The sequence below is a fragment of the Dipteris shenzhenensis genome, chromosome 32 (genome assembly GCF_047967505.1).
Source record: "Dipteris shenzhenensis isolate YYH24624 ecotype China chromosome 32, Dip_SZ_1.0, whole genome shotgun sequence".
Taxonomy (NCBI): Eukaryota; Viridiplantae; Streptophyta; class Polypodiopsida; order Gleicheniales; family Dipteridaceae; genus Dipteris; species Dipteris shenzhenensis.
The window spans coordinates 45521540-45533773 of NC_141627.1; the positions used below are offsets into that span (position 1 = coordinate 45521540).

Below are 12234 nucleotides of genomic sequence, written 5' to 3' on the forward strand. Positions count from 1 at the left end.
TGAACACTTAAGAATAGTGTTCAATACTTTGAGGAAAGCCAGTCTATAGGTGAATAAGAAGAAAACTATACTATGTATGGTTAGGCTTGAATATTTAGGGTTCATAATTACTCCACAAGGGATAGAAATGGATCCGAAGAAAGTGGCTGCGATACTGACTTGGCCAATCCCGCAGAGTCTGACTGCGTTGCGATCATTCTTGGGATTTGTCCAGTTTTATAGAAGGCATATCAAAGGATATTCCGGAATAGTATCGCCATTGACTGATCTGACCTCAGATAAAGTACCTTTTATTTGTGGACAGAATCAACAAGAAAGTTTTAACACCATAAAACAAGCTGTGGTCTCAGGACCGGTGTTGAAAATAGTTGATCCCCAGAAACTGTTGTTCCTAGAAACCGATGCAAGTGGCATTGCGGTAGGAGCAGTCCTCCTTCAAGAGGGAAGGCCAGTAGCCTTTGAAAGCACGAAGCTTTCTCCCTCTCAAAGGAATTGGCCAACTCATGAATTGGAGTTGTATGTTGTTATCCATGCTTTGAAAACATGGAGGCATTATTTGTATGGTTCAGAGTTTTATGTGGATGTAGATCATGATACTCTGAAACATTTTTGTAAACAACCTGACTTGAGGGGCCGCCAAGCTAGGTGGGCAGAGCTCATGCAGGAGTTTAATCTAACGATTCGGTACCGAAGAGGAAAAGACAATAAGGTTGCTGATGCGTTGTCTCGCATTATGCACAACCTGAGTTTCACGGTATTAGAGAGTGCTCTAATGACCGAGATAAGAGAAACTCAAAAAGTCGACGAGTTTGTCCAGAGCTTGTGGCCTAAAGCTCATGTGTTAAAACCCGAGGAAAATGAAACGGATGACCTGGCATCCAGAAAAGGCCAAACTTATGCAAGATATACCATAAGGGATGGTATGCTAGTTAGAAATGGCAAGGTTGTAGTACCTGGTCAGAATGATCTCAGGCAGAGAGTCATTCGACAATGCCATGATAGCCCATGTGCAGGACATCCAGGTGTCGAGAAGACATATGATCTCGTGAAGCGAGATTTCTTTTGGCCAAAGATGAAAAAGCATATTCATGAATATGTGACACGGTGTTTCTCGTGTCAGGTAAGTAAGGCCGAGCGGGTGAAGCCACCCGGACTTTTACAGCCCTTGGAAATACCACTCAGTAAGTGGGAGAGCATTTCCATGGACTTTATTGTAGGACTGCCTACGACGCAAGCAGGGTATGATTTTATCCTTGTGGTGGTTGATCGTCTAACCAAGATGGCTCACTTCATTCCGACTAGAGAGTCTGTTAGTGCCCCGCAAGTGGCGGATTTGTTCATTAGACATATATTTCGTCTGCATGGATTGCCTAGATCCATAGTGTCAGACAGAGATGTCAGATTTACCGGTCATTTTTGGACAACGGTATTTGAGACATTGAGGACTGAGTTGGGAATGAGTAGTGGGGACCATCCTGAGACGGATGGTCAGACGGAGAGAGTCAACCAGACTTTAGAGGACATGCTGAGGGCATATGTGTCATTGAGGCAACATACATGGGACAAGTGGTTGCCATTGTTGGAGTTTGCCTACAATGATAGGAAACATTCCTCTACCGGGTTCAGTCCGTTTGAACTGAACTATGGTTATAGACCAGCCAATCCGACTATAGTTGGAGTACCTCAGAAAGTGCCTAGTGCCGCGAACTTTATAGTTCAGATGCGGGAGATGCTAGCACTTGCGAGAGCTAATATCCGCCAGGCTATGGATAGAGCCAAGGTGTATGCGGATGAAAATCGGTCTATAAGAGTATTTAAGGAAGGAGAAAAAGTTTTTCTCAAAGTTCCTTCGCACTCGAAGTCGTTGACTTCAAGAGAGTGTGCTAAGTTATCACCTCGATACTGTGGGCCGTGGTTAATTCTAAAGAGAATAGGCAGTGTAGCCTATAAATTAGAATTGCCACAGGGGTGTAAGGTGCACCCGGTTTTTCATGTTTCGCACTTAAAGAAATTTTTACATACATGTGACTCACTAATCGAAGGTGTGGTTTTGTGTCAGGAGATAGAGGATATTGCAAGGCGCAAGCCAACAAGAATCCTGGACCGAGGAACAATGCAAATACGAAATCGGAAGATACCCACGGTGTTGGTTGCATGGCATGGTCAGCCTCTATCGGAAGCTACCTGGGAATCCGTATACCAATTACGGAGAGTGTTCCCAGATTTCATCATCGAGGACGCTGATGCTTGAAGAGGGAAGGAATGTTATGCTCTAGCCGAGATAGCATGACCTCGGAAAGATCGGTGGGCATTTTCTCTTAGATGACCAACTTTTGTAATAGTTAAGGTGCGTGATTGAAATGGTCAACAGAAGTAACTGCCAAGGTCCTAGGTGAGGGTGAAATGGCATTGACTAGGTAGTTCTGAGTGCTAAGGCCTAGGTGCACCTAAATGTGCAATAATGCCAAGGGGCAAGTGGGTTTTAATGTGCCCCAAGAGAGGGGTAAAAAGGTGCACCAAGTGGAGAGGCTAAAATGATGACATTGGGCAAGGAGAACTATCTAGGGAAATGAGGGTCTCGTGGATAAGCATGAAAAAACAAAGGAACGAACGAATTCGAATATCTGTGATCCACGAGAGTTAGGCTGGGTGGAACAAAAGAAATGCCATCGCCCGTGATCTGTATCAACGTAGGAATAGAGATTCAGGAACAAGAGATAGAGTCTTTGATAGTGGAACTAGAGATAGAGTCTTTAATAGTTGGGCTGAAAATTTCAACCTCGTATTTCACTCATATTTGGGTTTAGGACTGTCTTCCTCACTCTGTCCTGGTAACTCTAAGGAGAGTTTCCAAAACTTGGATGTAAATTCAACATTACTCTCATTGTCATATTGTTGGCTGACACTTTGCCAACATAAGCTAGTGGCTTTCAAGGATAGGCTCTTTTCCTATTTGTAACATTGACCACCACATTAAAGCATCCTTTCGTAAATGCAATGTATCAACATCAAGCTTCTCTTGATTGGTCTTGTATTGATGGGCAAGGATCCAATTAAGAATATTATCAACCTCCTTTGCTCCATCATATCTTGGTAAAACCAAGGTCATGATCTTCAACATGTCCCTAGGAAGTAATGGTTTGACCGTAAGAGACTGGCTAGAGGAAGTGCACGCTTCCTAGAAGTTCCTAGGAGCAAAGTCTAGGTGCACCACTAGGTCCTAGGGGCAAGGCAAAGGCTTTAAAAGAGGGGTCTAAAGGTTGGGCCCAACGACAATCAACATTGTCCTTGGTATGGGGGTTAGGACGTTAATGAAGGGGCAAATGGCAAGAAGGAGGTGCCATTTGTCATGCATGTGTATGCATGCCCTTCCCCCACCTTCCATCTCTCTCCCCTCACTCTCCCAGATGTGCTAGACGTCAAGCAGAAGCTCCCTATATGTTTTTCGTAACATTTTTGTTGCTCCTGCTCTTGTGTGTTGCTGCTCTGGTTGCTACCCACTGTTTGGCACGTTTCTCGAGGAAGCTTGGCTGTAGGCACGCATCCCGAGAGGATATACGGCTTGTGAGACAAATTTTGAGGTTATTTTTCTGTGCACAGACTGTTTGCCGCAAGATTCAAGGCTCTTTGCTATTGTACGACTTGCTGGGCATCAGATCCCTGTGTCAAGGCTTTGGAGCAGATCTGATTACCTGTTGACCTCTACAGCTCTTTCTTGCATTCTCTTCACTCTCTTCCTTCATTTCTCTCAACTCCCGATAGTTGGAAGCCTCCTGCACCCTACGGGGAGCCTGGATAGAGAATAGGTGTGAGAAAGGAGCTCGCCCCTCTGCCACAGACAGCGGGAATTGGTTCCAGGTTTTGCTTTTCTTTGTTCACTCTTGCTTTGCAGCTTTTTGCAAGGCAAGCGTGTTGTTTGCAGTCCTTTCAGGACTCCTACAATTTCTAGCAAGCACCCAGAGGCAACGGTGTTCCTGTGGTAGGCCTAAGGACACTGTGGATGCCTTGAGGCTGCCTTGAGCTCAGTTTGCCAATGGTTTGGATGCCTAAATGCCTCTCAGTTGGGTCAGATCAGAAGTGGATGCCTGAGTACACCTTGCGAGTGGGAATTCTAGTGGTGCAATTGGATTAGATGCCTTGAAGACAGGTAGAGGATTTGCAGGGAGGAACAGTGCAGGGTTGAGAGCTACCTCCTCTTGAATGGTCCACTAATGGACTTGATGGAGTATGCACAGCAAATGAACCCTTACTTGGTAATACTTTGCCAGTGGAAAAGTTACACCATAGTTCCCAACGTTAGAAGTTTCGAAAGTATAAGCCACATGTGTGGATGAAGCTCGATCAAAAGACTTCAGAAAAAGAAAGTCCCCAAGAGCCTCAAAATTTGGTTAATGATACTATGCCACCCAATACCCATAGCACATGTTAGGCTAGCTCAACACCATCAGAGGCTCATCTTGGAGAAGTGCCGAAGTACTTCAAGAACTACACAAGTGGTAGTGTCCCAAGACCATATTGCAAAGCATTTCCATTCAGAAGCATTAAATAAATACTGTAAGGGGCACCAAGGCATTTGGGGCCAATGGGTGCACTGTGTACTATTTTCATTGAGCAGGGGCACTCTAGCCTCACCTTTGTTGTTGTTGAAGTTTGTTTCTAAGTTGTGCTAAGTGGTTGAAGTGACCGAAGCTTGCATAGTGGCTATTTATGAAGTTTATGACTAAGTAGAAGAAGATCACTACCCTTTTAGTTATTGAAGGCCGGTTTCAGTGGTTCCATTGCCGAGATAGTCACCATCTTTCTACAGAGGTGAGCCCTGGTAGTGTTGGGTGAAGGACACTTTCATTGCAATTGTTGCTATAGCCATCAATCTTAGCAAACATGTCACACCATGAGAGGTCATTCACCATCTCTGAGCAGGGAAGGGCAAGAGGAAGACAGAGCATCAGAGAGCTTTGACGGAAGCACAGCATTAGCGGGGGTGATCACTAGCAAGATAGTGGGGCACAGCCAATTTCTCCTGAGCATGCCACTGAGGACTCACAGGATGAGGTAGATGAGGAAGAGGAGCTTGATCACAATGCCCTTTTTCAGCTGCGAATGCAAAGTGTAGCCGGAGCCCTGTCGCAGTTGCAACATGCTGTCACAGAGATTATGCAAGCTCCTCCCCCTATGGTTGCTTCCCCTAGAAGCAAAAAGTCAACTCAGAAGCAACAGAAGAAGTATAGGAAGACTCAAAGGCATGTTTCTTTCAGTGGACAGCCTTCAAAGATGCCACCATCCACAGAGGCACCCGGAATGCCAGGTGCGGATTCATATTCAAAGCTACGTGGACACAGAAGAGTTCTATATTATGCTGTTGAATGGTTGTGATGTGTTACTGGGGATACCTTGGCACTTTCGTGTTGGGGCTGTTTTGGATACAAAGAATTAAACAATCACAATCACCCACTGTGGCAAAACCCACATTTTTGATGCTAAATTGAAGGGAGAATTCATCCATGTTGTATCTGCTTCTGCCATTGGCAACGTAATGAAAAAGCACCTTTCAGCGTACTTAGTGTTTGCAACTGAAAAGAAGTCGGTAGAAGAGGAGTCTCATTTTTCTAAGCTGGAAAAACAGCGGACAAATTTTCTTTTCCAGTTTAGGGAATGTTTTTCTGACTCACTTCCATAGGAGTTGCCCCCTGAAAGACCAAAAGACCACACGATAGATATAATCCCTGGTAGCAGCCCTCCTATAACCAACCTCCTTACAGGGTCAATGCAGCCCAGCAAGAGGAAATTATGAGCCAGGTCAAGGACCTGTTGGAGAAGGGGCTGATTCAGCCCAGCTCTTCACCCTACTACTCACCCGTGCTCTTGGTCCAGAAGAAGGATGGAGAGGGATGGTACAGGTGTGACTGCCATAGTGTTTGTTGTATTGTGATGCCAGATCTCTTTTGGGAGACAAGTTATTGTATCAGGATAAGTATGCCCCATAGGATGTGAGACAATTGGTCATGGCAGAGTCTTGGACAATAGAGAAAGCTTTGGTATGCTTTCTTTCTCTGCTTTGAGCAGATAGATGGCTAATTAGGCACTGGTAACAGCTATGGGGAACTGTGGTTACTAGTGACAGTTCCGAGCTGTGTGCAAGCTTCCTAGACTAGGGATGGAGACCCACTGCCAGGAGTGGTGAGAGCAGTAAACGGTAAAGGCTATGCAGGGTATGTGGAATGCCCCAATTGTAAGGAGTGTATCCTTTATGTAGCTTGGATTTCATGGCTTCACTTAATTATTGAAATAACGAAAGGGGTGCCAAGGTTTGGGGCCAATCTGTGTCTTTGTTCTTGAGCTATGAGGATATGACCTCACACATGCTTATAAGCTTTTGTATAATCTTCTATAAATTGGCTAGCCACAAATACTTATCCTCGGTACGAACCATAGGACTAGGTGAGGGTTTACCATGTATGGCACAAGCATGGTGGAGCCTGCCTTGGCTGATGATGAAGATGGGAAAGAACATTTGAAGGAAGGTTGGGGACATTTAGAGAAAGTTGGGTTCAACAAGGGACCACGGGCCTGAAGAGGGGGAGGGGGAGGGGGAGGGGGAGGGGGAGGGATGTTAGAAAGTCACTGTCCCACCTGTGAGCCCCCGATTTGAGGGGACAAGGGGGCAGAAGACTATAGGGGGGTAGGGGAAGAAAAGGGCAGAACACCTACCTGGCCTGGAACCCGCACAGCAAGAGTTGATGGCGCAGCATCCTAGGCGTCTCCTAGAGCAGCAAAAGGCGGGGCCTGTGGACTGCATCAGCAACCCATGTGCTGGGCACATGGGCCTATATATAGGCTTGGCCCAGGCCGGACAGATCAGCCTCTAAGAGGCTGACCAGCCTGGTCGGTGGTGGACCCAGCAGGTCGGTGTTGCAGCAGGGGCCGACCCCCTGCTGGTCGGTTTTTACAGCCCAGCAATTGGGCCTATAAAAGGTCATCGCCCGCACAGACAAGCCTTGCACACGCAAGCCCGCAGGGAGAGGAGTAGCCTCAAGATTTGGGACAGCATCTGTTGGCTGTTTTGTACACTCATCTCTTGAGCTTTTGTCAGCCCACTGTTGTGGAAGAATATATTAGAGTTTTTGCTATCTCTCTCTCTCCGTCTCATTGAGTGTTGTTTGAGCTATGATCGGGAGTGAGAGGTGTGAGTGATTCTATCCTCTATTTCCAACAGGGGGAGGGATGTGCAGGGGGGGGGGGGGGGGGGGGGGGGGGAGGGGGGGACAGAACCTACAAGATCAGAGGGGGATCAAGTCCTTTCATGCTCCTATCCTAGGAGGGGATTTCAAACCCGAAATAGTCGACAAGAGGCTATACCAAGGGCTCTATACAACGATAGGTTCCCCTAGGCCTTTGGGTCGCCTTTTACATAGGTACTCATATAGCACCTTCATCCATGGCATGGGGCAAGTGTGCATTTGAGCTCTCTGTCGGCTTTCCCCCATGTTGCTCTTGATCCACATCTAGATGACATGTTTCCATCATATCTTGTACACGGTGCCTCCTCCAAGCCCCCGTCCTAACATTCCTCTGTCTATATATGCTTTTCTTTCTATTCTAGACGCTAATCGAACACTTGCAACAGGTAGCCCTTAGGTCTAGAACCACCTTCAAGGGAGAGGGCATGGTTGTGTTGTGGATCACCCTCCTCATGTAGTATTGTAACTAAGAGGGGTAAAAAGGCTCCTCATGTGCTTGAAGACACGTGGCTTGGGGTACTATCAGTCCCATATACATTGCTGTAAGTTAGTGGCCTTTGGATACATGGGCTCTGTACCCTTTGTTCCCTTGAGACGACATGCGGCCCTTTGGTCGAAGGTAACACTTGGCTAGGCAAAGAATACTCCCTTCTATATCAATCACTCACAAGCAACAAACAAAGGATGGAGAGCTTTCACTATGGCTTGCATGTCCATCAAAAATAAATGGTTCACACACATCTCTTAATACTACCAGCTCTAGCCAATTAGAGTCAAGCCCCTTTAGCCACTTCTAAGACAGCATTGTTTGCAAGAACTACATGTAATACAAAAACACCTCCAACAAAATATACATGCATGCAAACTATCTCTATGACAATTTCCAAGTTACTCTACTCCCTTTAGAAAGCCAAGTCCTTTGGCTTCTTTAAGTTAAAGAAGGCTGTAACAGTACTAGCAATCCAAGGGAGTCCACTAATGCTCTCCATGAGAAGGTCTAGGCAATGTAATGCAACAGAGTTCATACAATGAAAGAAAGTAAGATCTACCATCCTCATGCTATTGGAAAAGTAAGTGATTAACTATGGAATTATATTTAGATGAATCTAGGAACATGCCCACAACTCATGCTCTAAAAACACATCACATAGTACAGTTCCAATCTCATGACAATCACTCACAAGGTTGAAAACCATAAACTCCCTCACACATAGCAAGGACTAGCTATTATGACATCCCCACCAACCTCATCGGCATCCTTCATCCACGATGGATGTATTTGGCAGCTTGCCATATCATGTGGCCCCTTAAAAGATCTCTAACCCATGTTGACGGTGTGACATCTTAAATGGGCTACAAACCAAAGGTCTACCTACCACTCTTTTTGACCTGTAATTAATCCTAGTCCGAAATTATATCACAAGTGTCAATGAACTAATCCCATCGTGGGATGGGTGCCACATGGCACCAATACATTGATCTATCTCATGTGACTTTGCCATGTGTCACACAAGAGTTGCACTTACCACATCACTCACTCTAGGGAGTGATTTAAGCGTGAGTATTGCACCTGAAGCATTTGTTTGATGCATTTTGATTGGGCAACTGTGTCAGTGTGGAACGTAGGATGAGGTTGAGGCCCTAGCTTCTGTGCAAATCCACACCAAGAGGCTTCTCCTTACACCTCCTCAGTTATGGTTAGCTATATGATGGGTTCATTGTTCATTTGGTAGTCAATTGCTCCATATCCATTTTTGCTGGTCAGTGTCGGCATTCAGTTCGAATGTGTGAGCATTTATTCCTGACTATGTGTGGAGGGCACTGCAACCTAGCAAGCCTCCTATGTCCTTTTCTTTTTACACGATTACTTGTGTTATCTAGAACAACCTGCATCACACACACAAGCCCTATCTCAATAATACCTTTCGAACATACTGAAAATTACCTTACCAGTGATGGTTAGATCTCTCTTCCTTGTATCAGTAGCTTTCAAGAATTAGGTACCAAGGCATGAGGATACAATATATTGATGATGCCCCTCCTTCGTGTTTCTAAAACAGCTATTCACTTTAAAACCAATATACCTAGATGAATCCAGGAACATTCCCAAACTCATCCTCTAAAAACAACATAGTGCAGTTTCAATCTCACGATAGTCACTCATAAGATTGAAAACCATAAACTCCATCACGCACAGCAGGAACTAGCTACTATGACATCCCCACTGACGTCATCAGCACCCAACAGCTATTCACTTTAAAACCAAGCATCTGTAGCCCAATCCTCTACTACAGCGGAGTATGTTGCAGCTTCTATTTTGCAGCAAGGAAAATAGCAAGGTTGAGACGATTTGTTGAAGATCATCACTCAGACGAGCGCAGATGCAGGAACAAGGCTCTACTGTGACGGTCAAAGTACCATCACATTGAGCAAAAATCCTGTGTTGAACTCAAAAACCAAGCATACCCTGCTACCATATCAATATATCCAGCAATGGTTAGTAGTGGGATGCTGGAGCTGCAATAATGTACCTACACAAGCTATGGTAAAGCATATCCAGTTTGAATTTTCCTACAAGCACTGGTAATACGAGCTCAAGGGGGACATAATCGGAATATAAACAAGTATTACTGTTATGTGGGTGATGAGCGTTGATTTAGGAAGCAATATAGAAATTATAGTTGCAACTTGACATGTAGCTTTTCACATCGCTTGTGTATGTGATGCCATATGATATAGGTCTCTGCATCAAGAAGCCATTTTGCTGTAGTCTGCTTTAGAATTGTAGTTGTGCTGGAAACTGTTCTTGTCACGTTTAAAACAGCGAATTAGCTATGGGGGCAAAAGGCTATACCACCAGGATATCCTTGCCCATGATATCAATTTTAATGTCGTCCGAAATGACCGCAACTCCGCTGGACACGGTCTGATTGCCGTAAGACTGAACACGAACAAACTCGATCACCATTGGCAACGAGATTCTCCGAACAAGATCAGCCAGGAACATGAATGCACCGGTTGCAACCTGAAAATAAGTTTACATCATTATCAGCTGCTGTGAAAGCAGAAGAGAAGGAGGCGTGCGGGGCGGGACCAAGGGCAAGCAACAGCCCCAATAGAAACACACTCGCTCGCTTATTTATGCCGGTCTCTTCGAACTGGATGGCATTTGTCTGCTGTAATGTTTTCAGCTAAGGCCATTCCTTGCATGCTCTAGACCTTGACAAACTGTACGAACACAAGGAAATCAAGAAGTGGACAGGTACCCCGAGAACGACAAGAGAATTGGAATGAGCAAAGTCATGGGAGATAGCGCGCCCTAATTCTGTGAGTCGCTCCTGGATCTGGGAGGGGCTCCACAGGATGTACAGCACATCCTTATCTTGGTGCTGCGCTCCCTCGTCCTCTTCCTCTTCCACCTCGCCCGCACCACCACGCATTGCCATTGCCATCCCACCAATTCTAGGAAAGAATGATTCATAATAATTGCAGTGGCGCGTATTTCAAAAGAGCATGACACAAGCGTTTTCCCCTTGCGTCTGTGGAGTAGGGGGACCAGCCAGTTGCCCCACATTCGTGGCCGTCAACGGCGGCGGCCACGTGTTCGGTAAGCGAGGCGGAGTGCTATCCAAAGCTTGCCACGTGGTGTCGTGTCTACCACATGGGTTGACGCAGTTTGCCGGAACCGACTGCAAGACCATCTAGAGTTCACAAGTGCATTGCAGTTAGCGACAGACAACATCTCGACGGATTGATCGAAGGGTCCAAATTGAGCTCAATGGTTTTGTGGGAAAAGAGTTTGTGAAGCATTCAAGGGCTGAATATGACATAAAATCCATGTTTTTACTAAACATTATGACATTCAACCGTGGGAAATTTGTTTTTCCCATGAAAACCCTTTTCCCACCATGTCATTACCCTTTTAGAGGTCTTAGAGGTGGTGCTATAGTGGAGGATTGAAACTTTTTTGTGAATTTCCTACAAAAACAGCCTTTTAATAGCCAACTCCCTTTACATCTTCCTATCCTTAAGGCTAGTCATTTTGATTAGCAGGCTTCTAATATTTTGAGCTGTCATGATCTTAACCTAACCTATATATAAAGTTATACATATCTGTAAATATATAGATAAATATCTATCTTTATATTTATATAGTTATAATCTATGTGTCTTCTTTGTTTTATTGCCAATTGTGCAAGCTTTTTTTATGCTAATGTTTATATTATATATATAATAGTTGAAGTTAATGTACTTATCTTATAGCATGTTTAGTGGCATGCAATGTTTCAATCAATTTTTTGATTTCCATAACAAACTAGAATTTATACCATTTTTCTCTAAATTTGTCTTGAGAATTAACAATTAGATAGAAGAATTATTTGTTCCTTTACTGATAATTATAATTGAGTAGTCTAAGTTGGATAGCCTTGACTCTTCAATAATTAGTCATTCCTTTACTTATAATTTAGTCTAAGTTAAATAGCCTTGACTCTTCAATTTTTATGTTATAACCTTAACTTTTGAACTGCTATTTGAGGCGTTGAGTATCTTCTAAACGATAGTCTAAGTGCATCTGCATTTAATTTCGATAGTTGTTTTGTAATATTGTTGTCTATGGGTAGTATGAGATTATTTGATTCTTTTTACTTGGCCAACACTACAATGTTTTCACAAATTCTTGCATCCTACGAAGCCATGTGGATCATTCTAAATCGTTAGATCGTTGTATTATTAGGTTCACTACTTTTTCAAACTTCTAAGATGTTTTTAAAGCTTCGTACATAAAATTCCAACGCTCTTGTGCTCTTTTACTCAAACGTCCAGCTTTAAGGTTTTGGGTCTAGTGTTGACGGTTTCAATGAAAACACTTGTCAACTGCAGTCTCAAAGGTAAGCTTTCAACCAAGGTATTGATCTTGTTTCAAAAGCTCTTTCCTCTCCTTTTGGTTGTGTGTATTTGTTTATGTACTGAGGTATTAAGGGCTTTGTAGAGGTTT

At 44.3% G+C, this 12234-nt stretch overlaps 1 protein-coding gene across 2 annotated transcripts in view; it reads right to left on the reverse strand.

The window, feature by feature from the left end:
- HGPT (Hypoxanthine-guanine phosphoribosyltransferase) overlaps window positions 1-10989 on the reverse strand; it is a 50893-nt gene extending 39904 nt beyond the window's left edge. The window contains exons 1-2 of one of the 2 annotated variants that reach the window (XM_087370984.1): window positions 10505-10989; window positions 10093-10263 (exon numbers count right to left, since the gene is read on the reverse strand). In XM_087370984.1, coding sequence (XP_087227110.1) covers window positions 10093-10263; window positions 10505-10690 — 357 coding nt within the window. In that variant the 5' untranslated portion in view covers window positions 10691-10989. The remainder of the gene's footprint in view (window positions 1-10092; window positions 10264-10504) is intronic. The other variant, XM_087370983.1, reaches the window with a different exon arrangement.
- Between the last annotated feature and the right edge of the window lie 1245 nt (window positions 10990-12234).